The 27,591-nt window shown below is 42.1% G+C and overlaps 1 protein-coding gene across 9 annotated transcripts in view; it reads left to right on the forward strand.

The window, feature by feature from the left end:
• SHANK2 (SH3 and multiple ankyrin repeat domains 2) overlaps nucleotides 1-27,591 on the forward strand; it is a 693,215-nt gene that overhangs the window by 254,126 nt on the left and 411,498 nt on the right. For all 9 annotated transcript variants that reach the window (XM_073658796.1, XM_073658795.1, XM_073658798.1 and 6 more), the window contains exons 3-7: nucleotides 5,653-5,856; nucleotides 7,078-7,149; nucleotides 8,666-8,774; nucleotides 9,656-9,807; nucleotides 24,038-24,205. In XM_073658796.1, the coding sequence (XP_073514897.1) occupies nucleotides 5,653-5,856; nucleotides 7,078-7,149; nucleotides 8,666-8,774; nucleotides 9,656-9,807; nucleotides 24,038-24,205 (705 nt within the window). The remainder of the gene's footprint in view (nucleotides 1-5,652; nucleotides 5,857-7,077; nucleotides 7,150-8,665; nucleotides 8,775-9,655; nucleotides 9,808-24,037; nucleotides 24,206-27,591) is intronic.

Raw genomic sequence — 27,591 nt, forward strand, 5'->3', positions numbered from 1 at the left:
GCTCAGTCTGGGCCCAGCTCCAGAGGCAAGCCTGAAGTGAGACCTGAGACAGAGAGAGAGAAGTAACAGAAACACAAGGAAAGGCCCAGAGACGCAAGCACAGAGGGAACCCTGAGATCCCACAAGATACCGGGTGAAGGGTTGGCAGAACAGGGTGCCGGATCCCAAACTGGTGGAGGCCAATTATCCTTAGCCAGGAACCGGAGGTCGTGGTCAAGTTTTGGCGCGACCCCTCGCCACATCCACCAGGAAGGCATACCATATAGGGTCAGGGAAACCGGGAAAGGTTTCACCACCAGAAGACCCGAGGGAGCCGGACAAAGGTGGGTCCCTGGTGGGGACGGCCAGTAGGAAGGAAGAGAGGGGAGCTCTGGACCACGCTCCGGAATTGCCTGGGAGTTAACCGAGTCCCTCACCTGGTGGGCGCAGCACGGCTCGGGTGGTCCTTACTGCGCACAAGTGACCTGATAAAGAACTGTGAGTAAAGCTGTGAAAACTGCAACCGCACGTCTCAGTGATTCCTTGTCACACCACCACTACCACCATCATTCCTCCCTGCCTCATTAGCTGCCCTGAGGCTATACCCCTCCCGTTGGGGGTTATACCATCCACGCTGCACCACCGTACCACCGGCCTCAGCGGTCTGCCCTGCAGCGGCGGCTTCATAGCCGCAATCAACGGGTGGCGTAGTCGAACTCTATAACATCTTAATGCCGAGCACTGCCACTTAGTTTGACCACCCTGGGCACGGACCGGGTCACCGCCACGAGGACTACCACCCCCAACAGATCCGGCTCCGGGTATTCCCCGCGTGCGCAACGCTACAGAACATGGCCCAGGGGGTGCGTCATAAGCAGTCAAAGAGGGAGCAGGAGGAGAGGTGGGAGAACAGTTCAGAATGGACGTGTTGTTCCAGTAGTTTTGAGGCGTAAGGGAGAAGTGATATGGGGCGATAGCGAGACAGAGAGGATCGGTCAAGGGAGGGCTTTTTGAGGATGGGTGTGATCGAGGCATGTTTGAAGCATGAGGGGAAGACACCAGTTGTTAGTGACAGGTTGAAAAGGTGGGTTAGGGTTGGGATGAAGACTGTGGTGAGGTTAGGGATGAGGTGGGACAGAATTGGGTCAAGTTAGCAGGTGGTGAGGTGTGATTTGGAGAGTAAAGAGGAAAGTTGATCGTCCGTAATGGTGGAGAAGCTGGTTTTGGAGGAGGAGGGTTGAGTAGATAGGAGGGGCTGTGGGGACTTTAGGCAAAAGCTTTGTCTGATGGTGTCAATCTTCTGCTTGAAGAATGAGGCAAAGTCTTCGGCTGAGATGAGAGGAGAGGGAGTAAGCGCTGGGGGACGGAGGAGAGAATTGAAAGTGTTGAATAGCTGTTTAGGGTTGTGAGACAGGGAGGATATGAGAGATGAGAAGTAGGTTTATTTTGCTGCAGTAAGTGTGTACTTGAAAGTAGTGAAGGACTGTTTGAATGCGATGAAATGCTCGTTGGAGTGGGACCTATTCCATTTCCGCTCAGCGACCCTGGAGGCCCTTCACAGTTCTTTAGTCAGGTTCGTGTACCAGGGTTGCCTGTTAAGTGGTATGCATGAGGGGGCGATCGAATTGAGAGCTGCAGCTGTTGTGGTGTTTTATAAACTATTTAACTATACTATTTAACTCAGCTTATCATGAATAAAAAAGAAGCTTCTCACTTTGGTACATTTTCAGTTGGCTCTAAGCTATTGGTTGGAAACTAGCTACTGTAACGTCTCCCATACACAACACACACAAACATAAGGAATGTCTGATCGGTTGTCTCTATATATATTCAGAAATTCATGGAGGACATTATAATGGTGTTCTGACCAGTGTAGATGTGAATCCAGCTCCTGCGGTGAGAAAAAACCCCACTTACTAGAAAGCAGCTGTGTCAAGGACATAATACTACAGTACTGAGAAGTATAACTGTGAATCCAGCTCTGTGGTGAGATAAAACACTAGGAAGCAGCCTTTCGGAGGACATTTTACAGCAGTACTGAGCAGTGTAGATATGAGTCGAGCTTCTAGAAAGCAGCACCGTGTTGGAAATTATATAGCAGGACTGTACAATGTAGATGCGAGTCCAGCTCTGTATTGAGATGATACGCTTACTGGAAAGCAGCAGCACAGTTTGTGTGTGTCAAATTAGGCTTTTCTCTGTCACTAATTCTATTACACCCTTATCTTCCCTTTTCCTTACACCAATAGGCAGCTGTAATCTGACCCGTCAGTTATCTGTGAGTCTGTCTTTTCATGAGAAGGACTGATTTTAGCAATTTTCCACAATGAATGATGCTTTTTTGGGGTAGGAAGGAGAAATGTCTGACAAGTGGAGAAGGAAATACGTTTCTCTGATACGATGTTAGTTTCTAATATTCACTTGTAATATTGATTGAGGTGAACTTTGTGGAATAACAGCGACCATTTGTTACGCTTCTAACCCATGTGCTTTGTTCTTTGAGCTTCTTGTCTCTTCAGCTAATAGGAGAGGGTCCTGATCAAGAGACTCTGGTCCCATTTTTCAAAAGAGTGTATAAAATAGATCAAGTAGTAAAACTGGTCAATCACAGCGACAGCAGGAAAGGAAACCTGAGCTCTGATTGTTTACTACAGACAACAAAGCAAGTTGTTATCTCAAGGAGTTTTAATAGATGACAAACTTTATAGGAGATTTATCAGAACAAATACAGATGCAGATGAACAAATGCACATGGAGCAGTTCTCAATAACAACCACTCGGGTAACTACTATTCTGATTTCAGACAGCCCGCACAAGACAGTCTGAGTGGGTCATGACAATTGCTGTTTAGGACCCTTTAAAGATTTGTGGACCAACGAGGTAACAATCTGGGATGCAGTGAGCAGCAACGCTTTAAAAAAAAAAGCTTTTAACTTTTTCTATTCTTTCAAATGTGACTTTAAGTTAAAGGGATTGTTCATGGTAGGAAACCGATCTTCATACACCCTATTAGGAATTACAATTTATTATAAAATGGTCCTTTTCTATGGATTCTTATCTCTTGCCCAAAGCATAGTAGTCACAGAGAGCGTCTCTCACTCTCATTAAATGGTGCCATTAAAAATTGCGACTCTTCCATGCAAAAAAACAAAACAAAAGCATACACAAAACGAGAATGTAAATAGCTATGTAAAAAAAAGTTGTGGCTCTTGGAAGTTGAGGCAGATTACAGCTGCCTATTAAAGTTTTAAAGTTTATGGACAGGGTTGACTAAGAGAGAAAAAAAGTCAAGAACTCCCAAACCCCCTGTTCCTGCTTTCTAGTAAGTGTTTTAGCTCAACCAAGAGTTGGATTCACAACTACACTGCTCAGTATTGCCGTATAAATTCCTCCATGCTGCTGGTTCTTAGTGTTTATTTCATTCCACGCCTTTAGTCACAGCCACACTGCTCATTACTGCTGTAGGATGTCTTCCATTCTGCTTCTGAACATTGTAGCACAATCACAAAAAAATGACCGAAGCCACAGAGCTACATGTAACTAAATCTATACTATTCGTGAAGTCACAAAGACTGAATATATAGACCTATAGGAAGCGTTGGCAAAATGCGCGTCGGTCGCTAACATGGTGGAGTACAATCCATATGCAGCTTGGAGAATTATTAAGCACACCGTCTACCTGGCCTGTGAGTCTTTTCAGCCCTGGTTTTGATGTCAAACATGCTCCATTTGTACTGATTTATTACTAAGCTACTGATGTGGCACATATATCTTTGTATTCCTTGGATCTTTTGTTTCGTGGTCTATGTACACTGGGTGAAATAAGTATTGAACACATCATCAAATATAGTAAATATATTTCTAAAGGTGCTATTGACATGAAATTCTCACCAGATGTTGGTAACAACTCATCTAATCCACATAGGCAAAGAAATCAAACCATAGATATCCATAAATTAAATTTGTGTATTAATGAGAAATTACACATCGAAAAAGTATTGAACACATGAAGATAGGTGCAAAAGCCCTGGAAAGTCATGAAACCATCTGAAATCTATTGGTAATTAGAAAGCCATCCTGCCACTTAGTGAAAAATAATATCAGTTGGTTAAACTGATGGCCTATAAAAAGGTGTCTCATTACCAAGGTGCCAAACAAGACACATCTCATGATAGATAAGCCCACCGAGCAGTCTCAAGACCTTTGAAACCTTATTGTTGCAAAACATACTGATGGCATTGGTTGCAGAAGAATTTCTAAACTACTGAAGATTCCAGTGAGCACTGCTGGGGCCATAATCCAGAAGTGGAATTGAACATCATTTCACCATGATGGGCCATGACCAGGTGCTCCCTGCAAGATTTTTGACAGAGGAGTGAAAAGAATTATCAGAAGAGTTGTCTGAGAGACCAGGACCACCTGAGGAGAGCTACTGAAAGACTTGGAATCAGCAGGTATAATTTTTTTTAAAAGAAAACTATAAGTAGTTCACTCAACCTCCATGGCCTGTATGCACGCTCAATACGCTACCTCCATGACTTTTATGCACGCTCACCCCGCAAGACTCCATTGCTGAACAAAATGCTTGTTCGAGCACGTTTAAAATTTGCTGAACAACATTTAGACAAGTCTGTGAAATACTGGGAGAATATAGTCTGGTTAAATGGGACCAAAATTGAACTCTTTGGATGCCTTAATACACACCATGTTTGGAGGCCAAAAGGCTCTGCAAATCACCTCAAAAACACCATACCAACAGTGAACTGTGGAAGTGGGAACATCATGGTGCGGCACTGGCAAACTTCATGTAATTGAAGGATGAATGGACAAATGTACCGCGGCATTCTTGATAAAAATCTGCTAACATCTACTATCATGATGAAGATGAAACGAGGTTGCACATTTCAGCAAGACAATGATCCCAAACACTCAGCCAAGGAAACTATGAATTGACTTCAGAGAAATAAAATAAAGCTTCTAGACTGGCCGAGCCAATCACCTGATCTGAATCCAATAGAAAATGTAAGGAAGGATCTAAAGCTCAGAGTTCCTAGAAGGAGCCCATGGGACCTTCAGGATGCGAAGAGTAGTTGTATGGAAGAATGGGCCAAAATCACACCTGAGCAATGCCTGCGACTAGTTTCTCCATACAGGAAGGGTCTTGAAGCTGTCATCACCAACAAAGCCTTTTTTTTTAATGAAGTTCTAAATAAATTTCAGTGACGTGTTCAATACTTTTTCCCTCTGTCATTTCTTACTATTACACATAACTTAATTTATGGACATCTATGGTGATTACTTTTTCTGTGTGGATTGGATGGGTTGTTACAGACAGCTGGTGAGAATTTCATGTCAATAGCACCTTTAGCAATATATTTATTTAGAACATTGGTGAAGTGTTCAGTACTTATTTCACCCGCTGTATTTAAAGGGAATCTGTCACCACATTTGACCTATCAAATCTATTAATATGGGCATACAAGTTATAGACTGCTGAAAAAAAGTCTTACCTGTATGTCTCATATCAGATGCCTTGTTGTTGACAAATCATATTTTATTTCTTTTAACTTTTGCTCCTAACAATGTTCTATTAAAAAAAAGAAAAGAAATCAAGACGAGCAGCTGTGTCTCTGTTGCGGCTAAAACTTATTTTTCACTCTTAATCCTTTACAGAAATGTATCCGGTTTAACCCCGATGCCACCGTTTGGGTGGCAAAGCAGAGGGTCTTATGCACTCTCAATCAGAGCCTGAAGGATGTTCTCAACTACGGCCTTTACCAACCTTTCAGCAATGGCAGAGATGGAAAATTTCTCGATGAAGAACGACTACTCCGGGAATATCCTCAACCCATGAGCAGAGGCGTGCCTTCATTGGAGGTCAGTGAACTGGCTTTTTTTTTTTTTAATTGGAACATAATTTATTTTGGCATCCATGTGCCGCAAAATAACATAGATCTAGCCAAAAAACCATAAAATATAATGGGTACATAGCCCATCTTAAAAAAAAACAGACATCCTAACAGTATTCCATGTGCCCTGTTAGGGCAAATGTCCTATTATACAGAAGAATTTCGCCTGACAAAGCATTCAATAAATGTTAAAAATAATGAATGTATGCACAGCAATGTGAAAACAGCCTGCTGTGCACATGTTCTGTCTTTTTTTAACTTCCTTTAACTACTTCAGACTTCAAAAGCCGTGATAGCAAATGAAAAAGTTCCTCTTAGAGGTCACTATAATTTTATATATGAAATTTTAAAAAAAAAAGCGTCCGGCAAAGCCGCTGCAAAAAAAGCCAACTGAAGAGACGACAATGAAGCCGCTTCAGGAAAAATGCCGCGTTTTCCGAAAGTGTCTTTTACGTCAAAAACTATGTGTGTCTGCCTACTAGTACCATTCGTTTTTTTTTATTTTTATTTTTTTGAGTTTTTCTAGCAGAAACTGCTTCATCACAACGTCTGCTTTGGAGTGGATTTAATCAGGATCCACTTCAAGCAGGTGACATTCTCTTTTTTTTTTTCTCCAACCGGACATTATTCAAAAACTTTTCAGGGAGAAAGAAAAAAAAAAAAAACAGAACTTCCCATATAAATAAAATGTGGATTTTCCATAGAAATGAATTGTAAGAGTTTTTTTAAGTGATTTTTCTTTTGATGATTTTGAAGTGGATCCACTCCAAAAACTCAGTATGAATAAAGCCTTGGAATATATGGATGTAGCGGGAGTCCCCTGTCCCCTGACAGCTGTCAGTAACCGCAGCTGATTGTTGGAGGTTGTAAAAGACAGATCTTTATCACTTACCTAATTGGGCCGACATCATTTTTTTAAGGGGACTTTATAAATGAGTCGCTCCTTTTAAAATACAGACGTACAGAAGATACCGTGATTTGAGATTCATGAAAACTGGTGCAAAAGGCAAGTGGATGAGTTACCCACAGCATCCAATCACATTGCTCCTTTATTATTTTAGTCGCCAAATATCGAGAGATAGAAGTTGCCTGATGCGATGAGCTGCAGCTCTAGTTATGGTAAATCTCCCCCAGGACCAGTATCACATACATTGGTCAGTCTGTTTAGCGTTTTGCTTTTTCTTTGCAGTTTCGTTATAAGAAGAGACTGTACAAACAATCCAGTATTGACGAGAAACAGATCGCCAAGTTGCACACCAAGGTATTTCTTCCTTATTTCAGTGTGTCCTATAATCTGCTTATCATATAATAGAAAAGTACAACGTGTCATTATGAGCATAAGTGATGGCAAATGTCCTATTGTTCTGGTATCTTATTGTATCACAAGGTCATTATCTCAGATCGTGTGTCAGCGGGTCATTGTTCTTTAATATCAGGTGTCCCGTGTACCACAATCCTGTGGTCACATGTGTCCTGTTATATCCTATTGTTCTATTGTTCTGGAACTCATTTATATCCTGCTGTTCTAGAACTTTCTAGGGCACATTTACATTTCCTTTTAGAAGCTGCTGTTTGGTTGAGAAGGATCATGCAGCCCAACAGATTTCTTTTTAGCCTCATAGTGGGGAACGTAGCTTTAAGGCTGGAAAATCATCACAAAGCTATTAAAGGGATATTCCCACAATTTAAAGTTATCCCCTATCCAATAGACTGATCGTTGGAGTTGGACCGCTGGGATTGCCAGCGATCCTGAGAACGGGGCTGTGGATCTCAACAACGGGGCTCTGCAGACATAAGAAGCAGAGCGCTGTGCTCGGCTCTCCATAGACCATGAATATCGCAGAACTTAAGCATGCACAGCCCCGCTCTCAAGATCACTGGTTGTCGTATTGATCAGACTCCCAGCAATCAGTATGTTACTCCCTATTCCACTACATCACGATTATTGGTGTTTTTCTACTTGGGGAATATCCAAACTTATTAGAAAGGTTCCTAGGTATTACACTAATCACAAAGCGTCTCTCCTTCGGAATCCCTATTAATCAGCTGTAATCTATGGGGAAACCTGACAGTAAAAGGTCCATTCCTCTGCAGCGCCCCCCACAGGGGACTATGAAACATTACACAGTGCCCATTCACATCAATAGGTAGTGTGTATAGAGGACAAGGTACCTCCAGAAGGAGAGACTTTTTGTGACAATCCTCCACTCTGGTGAAGATGAGGATCCTGAACGCCGGACACCCTTCTAAAATAGGATGTATGGACATGGGGTGTATAAACTGGGCTAAACGTTTTTTTAACACCTGCAATCAATCAGCTAATCACCCCCAGTTCATCAGCCGAACTCCTTGGTGTTCAGCTGTTATTGTCAGGGAAAATAAATGGAGAAGTCCATTGCTCACATACTATTAAATGGGCTTTCGTCCACCATGAGTCCTCCCAGAGAGTCCCTACTCCAGCTAACAGAGTAGAGGACTCTCATCTAAATAATTATTTATTATTATATAATCCATCATGACAACTCTAAATATGAACAGGGGTTATCCTAAGGATACAACCTCTTTCAATTTTGCGTCAACTCAAAAAACTTTCCGCTTCTACTGACATAAAAATCGCAGTGATTTACAGAACTGGTTTTACAGTCAAGAATTATTATTATTATATTTCTTAATTTTTGATAATGTAACCCATAAATATGTATCCCTGAAGCTCATAAAATAACCAGTGTCTTCTGAGCAAAACCTGTTGAATGTTTATGGTTTTTCTATAATTTCAGGCAAGTTTACGGAAATTCATGGATTACATTCAGCACTGTTCAGTGGATAAAGTCTGCAAGATGTTAGATCGGGGGTTGGATCCGAATTACCATGATCTGGAAACTGGTGGTAAGAGTACAGGGCATTCTCCTGGTGCAAATATTTAGTGGCAGTGTACAGGTCAAGCGTTATACTTGGTGTTTTTCCTGTAGATTGGACGGTATGTAAGAGATTAATTAGCGATTTCCTGTAATGGCCAATAATAAAATCAGATGGTACGCGTTCATCACTGGGTGCCGCGACGGCTCTCCACTGCTGCTCTGGTCTCTGACTTCAGCAGTGACGACATGACTATAGCTCACATCACCGCTGCAGCTAATCGCTGAGCTCAGCGGCTCATTCTGGACCTCAATGATTGGCTATAGCAATGATGTGCACATCCCCAATGCAGCCAAGGCACAGAGATCGGAGCAGCGGCAGAGAGATAGTGCCTGACCGGGGGATTATGAGTATCATCTGATTTTATTATTTGTACACAATGCTGGATATTAGAAGGGAGAACCTGAAAGTGGAAAACCTGTTTCATGCAAGCGTCTATCGCCATCCTCTGATGATAGTCTCCATTCTATCATGACAAATAAATTCTGTGCGGCACTTACCTAAATTTTAAACCTTTCAGAAATTACCAGGGAAAGACGCAAGGCAAATTATCAGGGGAGCCCCAACAATTCACTTCATAATCGTACACTGTATACGTCCCTCTGATAAGAGTTTCCATGCACCAGTCCCCAAATTTTGTAATATTATATACTATGACATGCAACAAATGTAGTCTGGGGTTCTCTTTCTTGCTATATACTATGATATAGTTGGATAAATCCTTTCTGGGTCGTACAACGGTCTGATGCCGAAAGGCAATATGGCCACACTTGCACTTAGCAGATTGTTATACATGATAGTGGAGCCGAATAGCCATCATAATCTGCATTTCTGCTTTCTTTCCCCTCCAGATACTCCGCTATCCCTGGCCGCCCAGCTGGATAATTCTCTAGATGTGATCAAAGCTCTTCGTAACGGTGGCGCTCACCTAGACTTCCGAAGTAAAGATGGCATGACCGCACTGCACAAAGCTGCCCGGGCAAGGACACAAACCGCCCTCGTGGTAAGTCTTAAACAATCCCAGGATTCTTATAGTATATCTATAAACATCAATGTACGCATTCAGAGTTGGGTTGTGTTCAAATGACTGCTGAACTTTCCGGACCATTCGCTTCATGACTACCTACATTTGAAGATCTGTGTTCTTGTCGCAAAAGGTTCTTTCAGGTTATTGGATCAGTCACATGCCTGGAAGGAACGTCAAATTGTGGTAGTGTATACATAATGTGCAGCAGGGATGTGTGTGTTGATTTAGCAGAATTGTGTGTGTGTGTACATGTGGAAGAGCTATATCTGTGTGTTGAGGTAGCTGAGCTGTGTGTTTGTGTGTTGAGGTAGCTGAGCTGTGTGTGTTGAGGTAGCTGAGCTGTGTGTTTGTGTGTTGAGGTATCTGAGCTGTGTGTGTTGAGGTAGCTGAGCTGTGTGTGTTGAGGTAGTTGAGGTGTGTCTGTATTGAGGTAGCTGAAGATCCATGAAACTGATTTCCTTCCCCAATATTTGTGAACGAGTATTTATAGGTTTCACATCAGTTAAGATTCTCGATATATATATATATATATATATATATATATATATATATATATATATATATATATATATATATATATATATATATATATATATATTTGACATTTATGTACAGGTTATTTTGAAAAACATGGTTTTAAAAGTCTTTATAAATGTTTTAATTTGTGTTTTATCACTGGTTTTAATTACATTTTCAATTTGTAAGATGCCTTGTTATCTGATTATATGGGATAAGGAAGGATTGGTGTCTGCAACTTAAGTGGCTGTCCCACTAAATACCTTATCACCTATCCTGTATAATCGATGCGAGTCTGCCTGCTGGGACACACACCATTCCCAAGAACAGGGTTCCCAAAGTTTTGTTTGTTAATATAACAGTAATGCCAAGTGTAACCTCCGCTCTATTTTATGGGACTGACAAAATGGCCATTTCTATCAATCTCATAGAAGTGAATGAAGTTGTAATCACACATTCACTTCACCACTCCATTGTTATGTCTTACGTGGTGAGGTGGATCCAAAAAGTCTCATCTCAGGTCTGGCTGAGCACGTCTTATGGAGCACGGGCAGGTGGCACTGGTGCAGCAGGGAAGATGAGTTGGTAATGTAGTTGTGTTGGAGATTTAGCTGAGTTGGTATAGCAGAATTGAACTAGGAGACTGGAATGTAGTGAAGCTGAGTAGCAATAATGGAGTAGTGGATAGTTGGATGTAGCAGTGCTGAGCAGCAGAACTGGACTAGTGGAGACTTGGATGTAGCAGAACTGGACTAGTGGAGACTTGGATGTAGCAGAACTGGACTAGTGGAGACTTGGGTGTAGCAGAACTGGACTAGTGGAGACTTGGATGTAGCAGAACTGGACTAGTGGAGACTTGGGTGTAGCAAAGCTAAGAAGCAGAACTGGAGTAGTGGACAGTTGGTTGTAGCAGAACTGGAGTAGTGGGACTTATATGATTCAGAGCGGAGCAGTTGAAGTAGTGGAGGCTTGGATGTAGCAGAGCGGTGTCTATATTGAGGTAGCTGAGCTCTGTCTATATTGAGGTAGCTGAGCTGTGTGTGTTGAGGTAGCTGAGCAGAACTGGAGTAGTGGAGACGTGGATGGAGCAGAGCTGAGCAGCGGAACTGGAGTACTGGAGACGTAGATGTAGCAGAGCTAAGCAGTGGAATTGGGGTAGTGGAGACGGGGATGTAGCAGAACTGAGCAGCATTACTCGAATATTGGAAAACCTAGCAGTAAGCCTAACTAGCTTAATATGCCATTGAGATGTGCCGGGTTGCTGTTGAGAAACAAGATACAGCACTCGGTCCTGGAACTGGGAAAGGTGATTAATGTCTGTTTAAACAGGATTTTGATGCCCCTGTTCTCAGGATTGTTGCAATCTTGTGATTTAGTGAGACAACCCCTTTAGGCATTTTTTTTCAGCATTTTTTTTTGCAGCGAAACCTGATCTCTTGGCAGGAAAGAAACTGCGTCAAAACGCTGGTTTTGATGCGTTTTTTGGTGCGTTTTTCAGGATCCCAAAGTTCAGCTTTGCTTCCACCACAGAAGCATGAACACAGGTCACCAATGCAAGACATATGTGAAACCATATTAACCTGAATTTCAAATGTAACAGTGGGGGGAGGCGAATTGTTCAGTAATAGTTTACCTAAGACACTGGCAGTGCATTGAATTTGTAGGACACTATATATTTTCACACTATGGTCTGCCATTGAGTTGCTCAGGGATTGTTCAATTTCACACCAATTGTACACATCACTAATTTAATTAAACTGTCCTAATCCTATCTGCCATCTCAGGTGATCAAGGCAAAATGGTAAAATCACAAAAATAAACAAGTTTCACATACTGCTCTACTTGCTTTATTTCACTAAGAACGCAGAAAAACCTGATAGCTATGTTCTCACTAGGCGTTTTTTTTTTTTTACCACCCATTACTATCAATGGGTGAATAATGCTGTAAAAACGCAGAAAAAACACCGAAAGAAGTGACATGCTCTATTGTTCAATAAACCATGCAAAGCACAAAATACTGATGACACAAAAACCAATGTGTGTGCATGAGATTTCTGAAATGTCATAGACTTTGTTGATACTGTAAAACACAAATGAAAGTTTGCATAAAAAAAAAAAAACGCTTAAAAAACACCTGTGTGAACATGGCCTAAAAGAGTATCTACTAGAAAGCTCCTGGATGATAAGAGCAACAGGGTGGTCAGCTACTTGCCTCTCCTCCCAGTGATGTGCTTAAGTCTGTAGGAAAAACCTGACAGCAATTTCTCAGCAGCACCCCTCACAGGAGAAAAGGAGAATTACATGGCTTCTATTGCAGTTATCCAGCTGTCCATGTGATGAATGGACATGCTGAGAGCGCTCTGTAACCCGCTCTCTGCTCTGGTTCTGCCCCTCTCTGTAAACTTGGGGTATTACAAATCAATATGTTCAGTGCACCTAGAAAATCTCTGACTCCAGCTCATGTGGCTGGCATCTTAAATAACCGTCGCCACAGAGTGGAATTCAGGACAAGCTGTGAACTTTCAGATCTGCCACGTGCAGTCCTGTTGTTGAAATGTCACGGATTTTCACCGCTGGTTCCACCATTAGCAATGCAAATGTGAAATCTGCAGCAAAATCTGCCTAAAACTTTGGTCTAAATGATTGCTTCCTTAAGTCTTCATCCTTCCGATGATCTGACCTTTAAACCTGGAGTTCCAAAATATTTGCTAGTGACTCCTTAATAGAGCTGAAAGTAGAATAGATCTAGTGTAGGATTATCACAAAGGCTGAGAAACGGATGGGAAGAGATCACATGCATCCCCGCAGACGGGAAATTCACATCAACGCCGTTTGTAGCAAAATGAGATCTGACATTTTTTATTGCATTGGGTTTTGAGGGACTACCATGTATTTTGTATATATATATTACACGATACATACAATATATATATCTCATCATGATAAATACACTCGTGACGGAGGATGGGAAGCCTTGTTTTCAACACTGAAAGTGCGTCAAGTGATTGGAAAGCTTAGAAATTCCATGTACGCATTGATCCACAGCGTGCCCTATCCGTCACATACTAATGGCCAACACTCGGTCGCATGCAAATACGGAATCATCCCATGCAAGCTTTCTTTAAGACGGTCTACATAATCAACTCTAAAAGATTTATTTGGATTAGTTTGGAATTTGGGATCCACAATGGATGGAGTAACACGTCTGGTGGCCTCTAGGGCACACGCTTTTCTGTACACCTGTCATTGCTCCGATTAGCAAACTGACTTGCAGCACAGGAGCCCTGCTATCCTTCTCCTACCTGCCGGCATCATTGGTTCCTTTTCTGATTTGTAAATCAGTCGCAACTTCTTCATGACGCACACATAACGTCGCATAAGGCCAGTTAGTCAAAATAGATGCTGGGACTGCCGGCAGGTAGTATGCGGTTTGCAGAAGACAATTGATGTGGCCTTTGGACCAGGGTTCTGTCAATCAATCAATTTGTTGTTCTCTATCCTATAAATCTAAAATAAGAACAAATCTAGATTTAAAATCTCTTACCATTATGTGTATGCAGCTCCTGTGCCGACCTATGTGTCGCCATGGTTACAGACTACAAACTGTCCCAATGTAGTCACATCCTGCAGTCTTCCCTTTCTGTAGATTATATAGTGAATTAAGGCTAAGTGCACATAGTCCTCGTACCTACTGTCGGGCGAATAGACACAAGGTATACGTGCTACAGTGACCATAAAACAGATTGGTGCCGTGGACGCAGTGCACACTCAGCCTAGCAGGATAGTGGGATGGGGCTGCACGCAGGGTTTGCTTGTGGTCTGTAACCATGGCGACCCACAAATCTGCACAGCATCTGTATACTCCAAATCGTAGAATAGTCATATTAAAGGGTTTTTTGTTTTTACATCTTTACCTTTACTTAGCTGTAGTGCAGGTCCGGGTCTTGAGACCCCCCATCGATCGCTCACACTGCTCTGCATACTCTTTTTATTGAGTACTCTGCTCTTTGCTTGCACCAGTGCACAAGCTGAATGTTTCTTCCTTCGGAGCCGAGCCTTACAGAGGCGATTTTTGGAGAGATCAGTGGGGAGTTGAAGGCCTGGACCCCAACAGTCTGCTGGATAAGTAGATTTAGGATGCTAAAGATATTAATAAAAACCCACACCCTTTAAATAAAGATCATTTGCAAAGTTTCTTCATATTTTATCTAGGTTACACATGTCAATGTGGTGCCCATAGTACTATATGGAGGATTATGTGGGCCCGTTATACTGTATGGAGGACTATATGGGGTCCATTATACTATATGGAGGACTACGTGGGGTCCATTATTCTGTATGGAGGACTATGTGGGGCCCATTATTCTGTATGGAGGACTATGTGGGGCCCATAATACTGTATGGAGGATTATGTCGGCCCATAATACTGTATGGAGGACTATGTGGGGCCATTATACTATATGGATTACTGTGGGGCCCATTATACTGTATGGAGGACTATGTGTGGCCATTATACTCTATGGAGGACTATGTGGGCCCATTATTCTGTATGGAGGACTATGTGGGGCCCATTATACTATATGGAGGACTATGTGGGGCCATTATTCTGTATGGAGGACTATGTGGGCCCATTATACTGTATGGAGGACTATGTGGGGCCCATTATTCTGTATGGAGGAATATGTGGTGCCCATTATACTATATGGAGGACTATGTGGGCCCATTATACTATATGGAGGACTATGTGGGGCCATTATACTATATGGATTACTGTGGGGCCCATTATACTGTATGGAGGACTATGTGGGGCCATTATACTATATGGATTACTGTGGGTCCCATAATACTGTATGGAGGACTATGTGGGGCCATTATACTGTATGGAGGACTCTGTGGGGCCCATTATTCTGTATGGAGGACTATGTGGGGGCCATTATTCTGTATGGAGGACTATGTGGGGCCATTATACTGTATGGAGGACTATGTGGGGGCCATTATTCTGTATGGAGGACTATGTGGGGCCATTATACTGTATGGAGGACTCTGTGGGGCCCATTATTCTGTATGGAGGAATATGTGGGGCCATTATACTGTATGGAGGACTATGTGGGGCCCATTATACTGTATGGAGGATTGTGTGGGGCCATTATACTGTATGGAGGACTATGTGGAGCCATTATACTGTAGAGAGGACTATATGAGGTCCATTATACTATATGGAGGACTATGTGGGGCCCATTATACTGTATGGAGGATTGTGTGGGGTCATTATGCTGTATGGAGGACTATGTGGGGCCATTATACTGTATGGAGGACTATATGGGGTCCATTATACTATATGGAGGACTATGTGGGCCCATTATACTGTATGGAGGACTATGTGGGGCCCATTATTCTGTATGGAGGATTATGTGGGGCCATTATACTATATGGAGGACTATGTGGGGCCCATTATACTGTATGGAGGATTGTGTGGGGTCATTATACTGTATGGAGGACTATGTGGGGCCACTATACTGTATGGAGGACTATATGGGGTCCATTATACTATATGGAGGACTATGTGGGCCCATTATACTGTATGGATGACTGTGGCGCCCATAATACTGTATGGAGGATGTGAAGCCCGTTATATTTTGTGGAGGGCTGTTAATATCAAGGTTGGCCCGCGACTTTGTCCAAGTTTTTTAGTTTAGCCCTATGTGTATTTGAGTTTGACATCCCTGATCTAGGTAGTAAACGAAATCATATGATTGCAAGTTATAAACTTTCTAAAAACAATGTTGAGATAAAAGATAAAAAAAAGCAAACCAAAAACACTTATTTTTTTGATTATAGGTCATTGCACCACAGGACACAACGAGCAAGGAGAGACTTTACCTTATGGACGTTTTTATTTTATTTTGCACTATGCACTTTGTTCAAATGACCATTGATATAAAACAAACAAACCATGGTTTTATAAATGTTCATAAATATATACAATGAAACACTTATATATTCTTAAATCTAAAAAGCGAAACCATATCCCCCCCATTAATGCCACACTGTGTCAATGTCAGCAGAGCTAAGAAGCCGCAAACCACATAATTGAAGAAAGGCTCGATTGTATCATGACATAAGCGATCATTGGGGATTAGATATGTTGTGTCTTCAGCTCAGCAACTTAATCCAAAACCTTTAGATGTTTTATAACAATCAAACAAGTAACATAAACCCCATAGTGACGATTCACTGTCACAAGAGATGTACCGGAGAGCAATGATCGGCTCACGGCGGCCCATTATCCTTTGTAATTGTCTGCTCTTAAAAGACGTAAAAAGCGGCAGACAACAAAAGTGAAACAGGAAAAAGAAGACTTGGGGTGGTGCAACATCTCAGGGAGAGGCAGGTGTACTCTAGGACGGCTCCGAGAATCTGTGCTTCTTTGTGGCTACAAGCGAGTGGCAAGTGGCACCATAAAGGTCTCGGATGTTTCGAGATCTGTGCTTGCTTTCAATTAAGTGTAGGTTTTCATTAGGCCCCATGCACACAGAGATTGATAATATATTCCCCAGTATTCAGTGCTCTTTCCGTAATAAGACATCCGATGCTATTGTCTACAGGTTGGATGATAACTTGCTGATAGCTGGGGGTCGAACTGTTCAGACCCTCCCTGATTCAAGGAACAGGGCCCATCTGGGCAAGTGCCAGGTCCTGAGCATCGGTGTGGCCCACTATGTCCAGGTGTACATGAATGGCCAGATGTGCGCACTGCATGTATGGAGTGACCTCAGGACCTGTGTTATACAACCGGCACCCAAATTCACTCCAGTTGCAACAGTTTAACCTCTTAGATACCTCTTTTAATCGTGACACCGTCATTTAGGAGGTTGGAGATGGAAAAAGGTGTCCAGGTTGCCCGAGTGTGTGCATGCAACTAAACAAAGTCATCTTTCTCTACTCAGGAAAATAGAAAATGCAGAGGTACGGTCAAGCCCCATAAATTTGGATCCGTACAAGTGAATATTTGCACACAGAGCTACAAAACAATCTATACTGACAGCAATAGGTGATTTTGCAAATTAAACAGACCCAAGAAAGCTGCATAAAGATAAACACCCGGCCCCCTACAGACGGTGATATACTCACCTGGTACACCTGTGCTGTGTGCGAGAGCTGTGCATTATTTCAGGAGGCCCTTCCTGTAAAAAGTAAAAATCTTACACACCTTCAGCCCTGGTTCAGTCAGTCTCTGCAAACTCTTGTTTCTTGGGGAACTAAAGCCTTTGTTCCTGTCTCCATCTCATCCGTCTGTGAGGTTCCGACTTCTCGCAGTGTAATCACATCACTTTGCTATGCCTTCCCTTAAAGGAGTTGTCATTTCTCAGTATCTTCAGCAGGTACATAATGCACAAGTATTTGGTGCAGTGTAGCAGGAAGAGGGTCTCATCCTCCAGGTCGCAATGTGGGCACAGTCTGTTCTCCCTGGGCTTGTAGCTCTGTCTGCAGGCCTGATTCAATGGCCAGACTATGGGCACTGAGTCTGTACCGGCTCACGATCTGGTGGTCTCTGGGGCTCAGGAGTTTCTCCAGATATGGGACCAGTCTTTAGACGATATATGGTCAGTTTCTGTGAGGTGATGATATCGTTCCACCAGTCACTGACATACCTCTCTTGGCTCTCGTCTACCATCTTCCTGATTCCTGCTTTTCTCAGGCTGATGTGGTTTGGCTCAGCATGGGTTTGGGCGAGCTGTTCCGGAGGACTTGGACCACCTACATATAGCAAGGCTTTATGGTGATAAGCACTTGTAGATGGGCCCAGAATGACAGCTCTATCTTCTGGACTGTTAGGTGTGAGGGTATTTTGCCCAGGTCAGACCGACTAGCACTGTTGGAGGGACTCCGATGGACCTGGGGAACGGGCTGCCGAATTTAAAGTAGAATATTTCTGTTGAGCTTGAATCCCACCTTGACCAGTCTGGGTATGTGTGAGGACCCTAGAATTCACTGTCCGTAAAGGAGTATTTTCAGCCAGGTTCTGAAGGACTTAGCTGTCTATCTATCTATCTATCTATCTATCTATCTATCTATCTATCTATTCATCCATCTTTTCCCATCCATCCTTATCTAATGTACTTGACTTTTTTTCTGCCAGCATTAACCCTCTCAGTGCTTGTCATGCTATCTTTGGCCTGTAATGAGGCTCGTTTTCCATGTGCTGACCTCTCAGGTTACTCATCGTATCACTGAGCATTCTCAAACTGTTTCTCATCTTGGAGAATCAGGTGCCCCTCCAGGGTTTCTCATGGCCTGAATTTAATTCCATATATTTCTGCTCTTTACTGGGTCACCTGTCTTGAAATCTTCCATTAGTTTCAGTGCTACCAGTGTTATGTTCTGCATTACAAGGTTGTCTTCTCAGAATGCACCTGGCGAGAAAAATGGGAAAGTGCTCAGACCCTGAGCTCTTATCAAGCACATTATATGGCAGATCAGAATGGCCATTATGGTCACTAAATGGATTTACTGTTTCTATGCAATTAGATCCTGTGGTTAAGAAACTGCACCGCACTGCTGAATTATCCAGAATGTACCAGGCGACTCTTCTGCGTGTTGACATTCACACATACATTATACATTCATGGTGTCTACTTCTTTGTAAAAAAAAAAAAACATATATATATATACAGTACAGACCAAAAATTTGGACACACCTTCTCCTTTAAAGATTTTTCTGTATTTTCATGACTATGAAAATTGTACATTCACACTGAAGGCATCAAAACTATGAATTAACACATGTGGAATTATATACTTAACAAAAAAGTGTGAAACAACTGAAAATATGTCTTATATTCTAGGTTCTTCAAAGTAGCCACCTTTTGCTTTGATGACTGCTTTGCACACTCTTGGCATTCTCACACTCAGGGTCCTGCAAGTGCTGCGGTTGCGGTTCAGAGCGACAGCTCGGACAGGGGACATCATCGGGACCTGATTGGATCAGGTCCCAAAGATGTTAACCCTTTTCTATCTTCTATATGCCGCGATCTATAGTGATTGCAGCATATAGAAGATAATGAGAGGAGAGGGGGTTGTCCACTTACCTCTCCGACTGCCCCCTGATGCCTTCCAGGACCTGCCGTTGTTATGGCAGCTGGAGGTCACATGACTGCCTCCAGATCTGCCATATATGGTGTCCTGTTGAGCTCAGCCTGCAGCTGAAGCCAGGCAGGAGACTGACTGTGTGAAACTGTCAGCAAAGTTCTCATGCAATGTAATACATGTCTATTGCATTGCTTGAGAACAGTGATTAGAACAATAAAAATTAATGTCCCATACAGGGACTAAGTAAAAATGTAAAAAAAAAGTCTAAAAAATGTTTTCAAACTGTTAAAAAAAATATCACAAAATAAATAAAAATAAATAAATAAAATATTAAACCAATAAATCCGTATATTTATGCAAAAACAAAAAGAGTACACATATTTGGTATCGCCGCGTCCGAAACAACCCGATCTATAAAACTGTCACACTAATTAACTCCTTCTGTGCACACCGTAATAAAAATAAATAAAAAACAGAGCAAAAAACTATGCTTTTTCATCATATCGCCAAACAAAAAGTGGAAAAAAATGCGATCAAAAAGCAAAATGGAAATAAAAATGGTACCGCTGAAAACGTCATCTTGTTCCGCAAAAAAAAAAGCCGCCATACAGATCCATCAGCCAAAAAATAAAAAAGTTATAGCTCTCAGAATAAAGCAATGCAAAAAAAATATTTTTTCTATAAAATTGTTTTATTGTGTAAAAGCGCCAAAACATAAAAAAATATACAGTAAATGTAGTATCGCTGTAAACGTACTGACCCGAAGAATAATGCTGCCTTATCACTTTTACCACACGCAGAACGGCATAGAAGAAAAACTCAAAAAACAGTTCCTGAATTGCTGGTTTTTGTTAATTTTACCTCCCAAAAAATGGAATAGAAAGCGATCAAAAAATGTCTCGTACTCAAAAATGGTACCAATAAAAATGTCAACTCGTCCCGCAAAAAACAAGCCATCACATGACTCTGTCGGCTGAAATATGGAAAAATTATAGCTCTCAAAATATGGCAATGCAAAAACTAGATTTTGCAAAAAAAGTATCTCTTAGTGTGTGACAGCTGTCAGTCAAAAAAACCCGATATAAATCTGGTATCTCTGTAATCGCACCGACCCGAAGAATAAAGTTATCTCATCACTTATACCGCACGAGGTAAATAAAACCAATTCTTCACCTGCTACTGATTTGTTTATTATGTCTCTCAAAGATCGCAGTAAGGCTCTGCCCACATTTATCCTGTGCTCTGCGCTGAGCACTTACACCAGAGTTTCCGTGTAAATCTCTGAAATACGTGATTCAGACGGAACCCATGAGGGAAGATTCCCTGTAATGAGGCAGATATAGGCCACTGTGGATGCCGTCTGGCCTGTGATCCCACGGTGTCATTTGTTTTAGGCGTGCATAAAAGTGCGGTTGGCCACAATTTTGTGCACTTCTGAATAAAAGGACACCGCTAAACAGAGGCCAGACGGAGTCCAGAGTAACTCTGCTGCCTCATTACAGTGAATGGATCCCGCAGGGGTTTCATCTGAATTACATCACTTGGAAATTTAGATGGAAACCCCGATGTAAGTGCTCAGCCTAGAGTGCAGGATAAATGTTACGTAAAATGTTCCCAATAAAAGCTTCAACTCAGTCCTCAAAAAAAGCTAGTCCCCTCTCAGGTCCGTCATCTGTTAAAAATATAAGGGACTTCCAAGTTACTGGTAGCAGAAAGGCTCTGGAAAAGCGAAATGGCCCTTGCCCCCCAAAAGAAATTCAGAAAATTTTGTGCTCCCAAATCCAAATGCCTAATCTACAATAATTTGTTCTCCAATTGTCAAATAGCACTCCGTCCCACCCAGATCTCGCCGTATGGCTGAGCGGTACGATACAGCCACATATGGGGTATTGCCACTTTTAGAAGATATTGTGTGACACATTTCGGCACCATTTTTACCCATTGCCCTGTGTGAAAATGTAAAATCTGAGGGTAAAACATTTTTTGTGGTAAAAATACAATTATGTTTTCTTCACTTCCCAATGGTATAAATTTAAAAATTAAAAAATACTCACTACTTCCCTAGATGAATTCCTTGAGAGGTGTAGTTTACAAAATTGAGTCACTTGTGGGGGTTTCTGCTGTTTCGGCATGTCAGCGACTCTTCAAATGTGACATGGTGTCTGCAACCTATCCCAGCCAACATAGCGCTCCTTTCTCTTCCGAACCCTGCCGTACACCAAAGCAGTGGTTTTCCCCCACGTATGTGGTATCGGCGTACTCAGGAGAAATTGCACAACAAATTTCATGTTGCAATTTCTCCTGTTACCCTTATGATAATGCAAAATTAGGGGATGAAAAACATTTTTGTGGGAAAAATGTGAAAAATTTATTTTTACGGCTCAATATTATAAACTTCTCTGAAGCACATGGGGTGCAAGGTGCTCACCACACATCTAGATAAGTTCCCTAAGGGGTCTAGTTTCCAAAATGGTGTCATTTGTGGGGGATTTCCACTGTTTAGGCACATCAGGGGCTCTCCAAACGCAACATGGCGTCCGCTAATTATTCAAGCAAATTTTACATTCAAAAAGTCAAATGGCGCTCCTTCCCTTCCGAACCCTGCAGTGCGCCCAAACAGTGGTTTTCCCCCACATATGGGGTATCGGCGTGTTCAGGAGAAACTGTACAACAAATTTCATGGTGCAATTTCTCCTGTTATCCTTATGATAATGCAAAATTAAGGGATGAAAAACGTTTTTGTGGGAAAAATGTGAAAATTTTATTTTTACAGCTCAATATTATAAACTTCTGTGAAGCACCTGGGGGTGCAAGGTGCTCACCACACATCTAGATAAGTTCCCTAAGGGGTCTAGTTTCCAAAATGGTGTCACTTGTGGGGGGTTTCCACTGTTTAGGCACATCAGGAGCTCTCCAAACGCAACATGGCGTCTGCTAATTATTCAAACAAATTTTACATTCAAAAAGTCTAATGGTGCTCCTTCCCTTCCGAACCCTGCAGTGCGCCCAAACAGTGGTTTTCCCTCACATATGGGGTATCAGCGCGCTAATGAGAAATTGCACTACAAATTGTGTATTCCATTTTTTCCTGTTACCCTTGTGAAAATAAAAAAATTGGGTCTAAAGTAACATTTTTGTGAAAAAAAGTTAAATGTTCATTGTTTTCTTCCACATTCCAAAAATTCCTGTGAAACACCTGAAGGGTTAATAAACTTCTTGAATGTGGTTTTGAGCACCTTGAGGGGTGCAGTTTTTAGAATGGTGTCACTTTTGGGTATTTTCTGTCATAAAGGCCCCTCAAAGTCACTTCAAATAAGATGTGGTCCCTAAAAAAATGTTTTTGTAAATTTTGTTGGAAAAATGAGAAATCGCTGGTCAATTTTTAACCCTTATAGCTTCCTAACAAAAAAAAAATTTTGGTTCCAAAATTGTGCTGATGTAAAGTAGACATGTGGGAAATGTTATTTATTAACTATTTTGTGTGACATATCTCTCTGATTTAAGGGCATAAAAATTCAAAATTTGAAAATTGCTCAATTTTCAACGTTTTCGCCAAATTTCAGATTTTTTCACAAATAAACGCAAGTGATATCGAAGAAATTTTACCACAATCATGAAGTACAATATGTCACGAAAAAACAGTCTCAGAATCAGGGGGATCCGTTGAAGCATTCCAGAGTAATTACCTCATAAAGTGACAGTGGTCAGAATTGAAAAAATTGGCCCGGTCACGAAGGCGAAAACAGGCTCTGGTGCGAAGTGGTTAAGTGCTATTTGTTATGCTGGTGTAATTTATAATTTATTTTTTAATCTGTATGGACCAATTCTGACACTGGCCATACACTTTAACTGGGATTTTCTGGCTGAATTTTCTGTTTTTATTTTTATTTTTTTACCTGTTTTTTTCATACTTTGTACAGTTTTTCTGCTCCTATTGATTCAGAGGTCAAATTTATTTTTCAAGCAGAAATTACTTCAGCAATGACATATTACTTCTTTTTCTCTTGTGCTCTATAGTCGGGGTTTTCCATAGACATCAGTAGGAAGATTATTTAAAGAGTATTTGAAGTGTTTTTTTCATGGGGATTTTGGAACAGAAATTGCTCCAAAAATCCACATGCAAACTTAATAATCCATAAACGAGCTGTTATTTCCGACTGTTGGCCTATATAAATGTGCCTCCGATGAACTGACCATTGAGCAAAACTTGGTCGTACGATCATGTGTTGTCCATGCAGAGAAAGGAGAAAGCTGCTACCTGACTTCTCCATTAGATCAAAAGGGACGGCCATGGGGATTTATTTTGCTCCCTTCCTCACCAGAGGTGTCTGGCAGCGACTACTCTCCTCTCCTCATTCAAAACAAATGCATGCTAAGCCGAACCGAATCTGCATGTGTATAACGGAGTCAAGAGAGTCCTTGTCAAATGAGAGGTGTATGGTCTCCATTAGATTGTGATTATATAATGACATACAAAACACGGGATTGGTCCCCATTATTACCTGTAACCCGCGTCCACTGGAGACATTGCATTATCTGTACTTGGTCACTAATGATGAGGATGAGGAATTCACTTTTCATTGTATCCCATCACTTGCAGACTCTGTTGGAGTTGGGAGCATCTGCCGACTACAAGGACAGCCGAGGACTGACCCCTCTGTACCACACCGCAATGGTGGGTGGAGACCCCTACTGCTGTGAACTGTTACTGCACGAGCATGCCACAGTGGGATGCAAAGATGAGAACGGCTGGCAGGAGATCCACCAGGTGAGCGACCTCATACTGTTGTCTGTCCTCTTTATAAATATCCACGTAATATTCTGCAAGTTACCGTTCAAGACTCTGCCAAGTATTATTAATACCTTAAAGAAGGGTTATTTCCTTCTCTACATTCACTCTCTCAATTTATTTCTATGGGAGTCCTGAGAGGAGCCTATACAAGTATGCTCGTCAGTATTAGGAAGTTACATAGAAATGATTAGAGAGAACCGTGCTTGTGCAGCGTGAAATGGGACGTGAACAAAAAAACAAAACAAAACCCTAAATGTCAGAAATGCCTTTGGTCAATGCACCTCTCCCCCAAAAAAACGCTATAAAATGTGATCAAAACATTGTATGTACACCAAAATAGTGCTAATAAAAACTACAGCTCGGAAAGCAAAAAACATGCCCCCATATGACTATGTTGATAAAAGAAAGTTATGTCTCTTGGAAGAAGAAAAGGAAAAACAAAAGTGCAAAAAACAAAAGACAATTGTCCGCAGCATGATAGAATTAATAAGCTTCCGTCTCTGATTCAGATTCCTATGGAGGATGTGACTGTTTCCCTTGTCAAATATGCATTGTGTGCTGTACTACATGCATCTTTTATTATCCTCTTCTATATGTGTTACTGTATATTACAAGTCATTAATCTCCATGCATGGACTCCTCTATGGCTGATGTACGAGTCTCACCAGTAAAGAGCATCATCGGCTCATATCCTCTGCTGTGTATAAACATGACATTACTACGGATGAAGAGGCTGTAAATGTGCCAGTGTTATGGACACTCATCTATTCATCGATTCCTCCCGATTGCGGCTCATAGTTGCAACCAGGATTTATGCTCAGACAGCACAGAGAAGATTACATATTATATAGCCCATTACTGACGCTCCGGCGAGCGTGCTGGGTCACTGTAAGGAATATGGCGGTAATTTGTCGTGCGCTATAACAACATCATTTAATCCTAATTAAACAGAAAGGCGTCTCAGCCCCGGACCCGGCATACAAGGAATCCACTGCTAATGGGAGCATTTTCTCTCCATGTCCTGCCAAGTCCTCCCTCCGCCTGCTTTCGCTATCCACGTCCATTAACACAGATACTCCATGTGAAACTAATAGTGCTCAATATAGCCACAGTTACAAATATGCCAAGTGCCATTTTACATGCTGGCACGTTTTCAGAACTGGAGTAAAAAAGAGAGAGAGTGAAAGTGGCAGCATTAGCGTATCTGCGATGCTCTGCATGTCCTGACACCTTTTTATCATAGCTGCAATGCTCTGCGTGTCCTGATATTGTTCTATCACAGCTGTGATGCTCTATGTGATCAGACACCTCTCGATCATTTCAGCAGAAACTTTTCAGAACTTTGCTCTACAGTATCTCTTCTGTAGTATTACCAGTTTACCACCCCACATGTACTGCTAGATGTAGAGCACCCATTTTCCCCCTTCCACAAGACCGCCTTACATCACCAGCACCCTACAAGACCTGCCCTATGCAGTGAACACCTCACACAACCCGCCGTATACTGTGAACACACCATAAGACTGGCCGCATGCCCAGAAAACCCTGCAAGACTGCCATATAGCTGGAATATCCCAGCAACCCACAAGACCTGCCATATACAGCGAAACTCCACAAGACCCGCCATGTACAAGGAACACCCCATAAGACCTGCTGTGTACGGGACATACTACAAGACCTTTTATATACCAGCAAAACCCCACAAGACCTTCCGTGTACGTGGAGCACTCCACAAGACCTATTGTATACTGGGAACATCCTGCAAGTCCTGCCCTATACTGGGAAAACCCAGAAGACTTACCATATACAAGGAACACTCCACAAGTCTTCTCATATACCAGGAAGACCTCACAAGACCTGTCATATAACGGGAATCCTCCACAAGACCTGCTTTATACTGAGGACACCCCACAAGACTTACCATATACAAGGAACTCCCCACAAGACTCACCGTATACAAGGAACACCCCACAAGGACCGCCGTGTATGGGGAGTATGCTTCAAGACCTTACATATACTGGGAACACACAACAAGACCTGCAGTATACCGAGAACATGACACAAAACTCTATATATCGTGAAAAAATTTCCATATATTGGGAACACACCACAAGACCCGCAGTATATTAGGAACACTCTACAAGATTTGCTATATACCGGGAAAACCCCATGAGACCCATGTTATACCAAAATCACTGCACAAGACCTCTCTTTTATCGGGAACACCCCGAAAGACTTGCTGTTTACCGTACAGTTGGATCTGACTACATTGTGCATCAGGGTCAGCTGAGTATAGACGGCTGGCAGCAGGCTTAGCTTTTTTGTATTAGTATATGAATGAGGAGTGCTCCGTCCGTGCTGTTCAGTGCATTGGGCACCCGCGGTTGGTTATTTCATGCCATCTGTACCATTCAGCTTCTACATAAAACATTCATGCTGCTGTGTGACTTGTCTTACCACGCTGAGCTTGTGATAGAGACAGCGATCACACAGACTTTCTCCTTGTAAATGATGAATTAGGAGCCCGACCCGCTCCGTCATTTTCTTTACACCGGGTCTCTGGCAGCCTCTGCTGGTACAGAGACCTCACAGCAACGCAAACTCTAGAAATGCTCACAAGCCTGACCATTGCCAAGCACCATAACAGCAATGTGCAGCAAGGCTCTGCAGAAATATCCATAGTGTACCATTATCTGATGGCCTACAAGGGGGCTGTTATGCAGCAGTGTGCTACTTAGTACGTAGTATTTGTCCTCAGTTGGAGTCGTAGACCTTTAATCCCGAGGCTGGCATCAGCACCTAGCGAACAAATGTCGAGGTTTGTTCGGCTGAGATATCCGTAGGCAACATGTACGGTGAATGTACATACAGCATGTATGGAGTGGGTTGCGGGTCTCGTCAGTTTAACCTCTCAGATGCCGCCGTCAATCCCGACATCAGCATTCAAGACGTTGGGGAATGTGCCCCTTCCAAATTGTGGGATGTCGGAGACGTTGCACGGCCGCCAGGGGCCTACTGAAGGCCCATTTATTCGCCATATTTGTAGACTTATGTAGATTGTGGCTGGGCATTATAGGAAATCTGTAAATTTAATCACACACCATTACAGTACTGCAATGTAAGTCCTTTAGGGGGGCCGATAAGAATGTAAAAAACAATAACAAATATTCATAGTAGTTCATATCACCCCCTCCGCACAAACCATTTCCTGACACCATAAATAATATGGAAAAAAAAATATTAACAGATTTGATATTTCAACATGCCTATCTGTCCAAACTAATGAAATATCATATTTATCTCATATGGGGAACACCGAAATGGCAGGAAAAAAAAAATTGAAATGGCAAAAATGCTGGTTT

The sequence above is a fragment of the Phyllobates terribilis genome, unplaced genomic scaffold (genome assembly GCF_046119375.1).
Source record: "Phyllobates terribilis strain yellow unplaced genomic scaffold, ASM4611937v1 Scaffold_13__5_contigs__length_258822181, whole genome shotgun sequence".
Lineage (NCBI taxonomy): Eukaryota > Metazoa > Chordata > Amphibia > Anura > Dendrobatidae > Phyllobates > Phyllobates terribilis.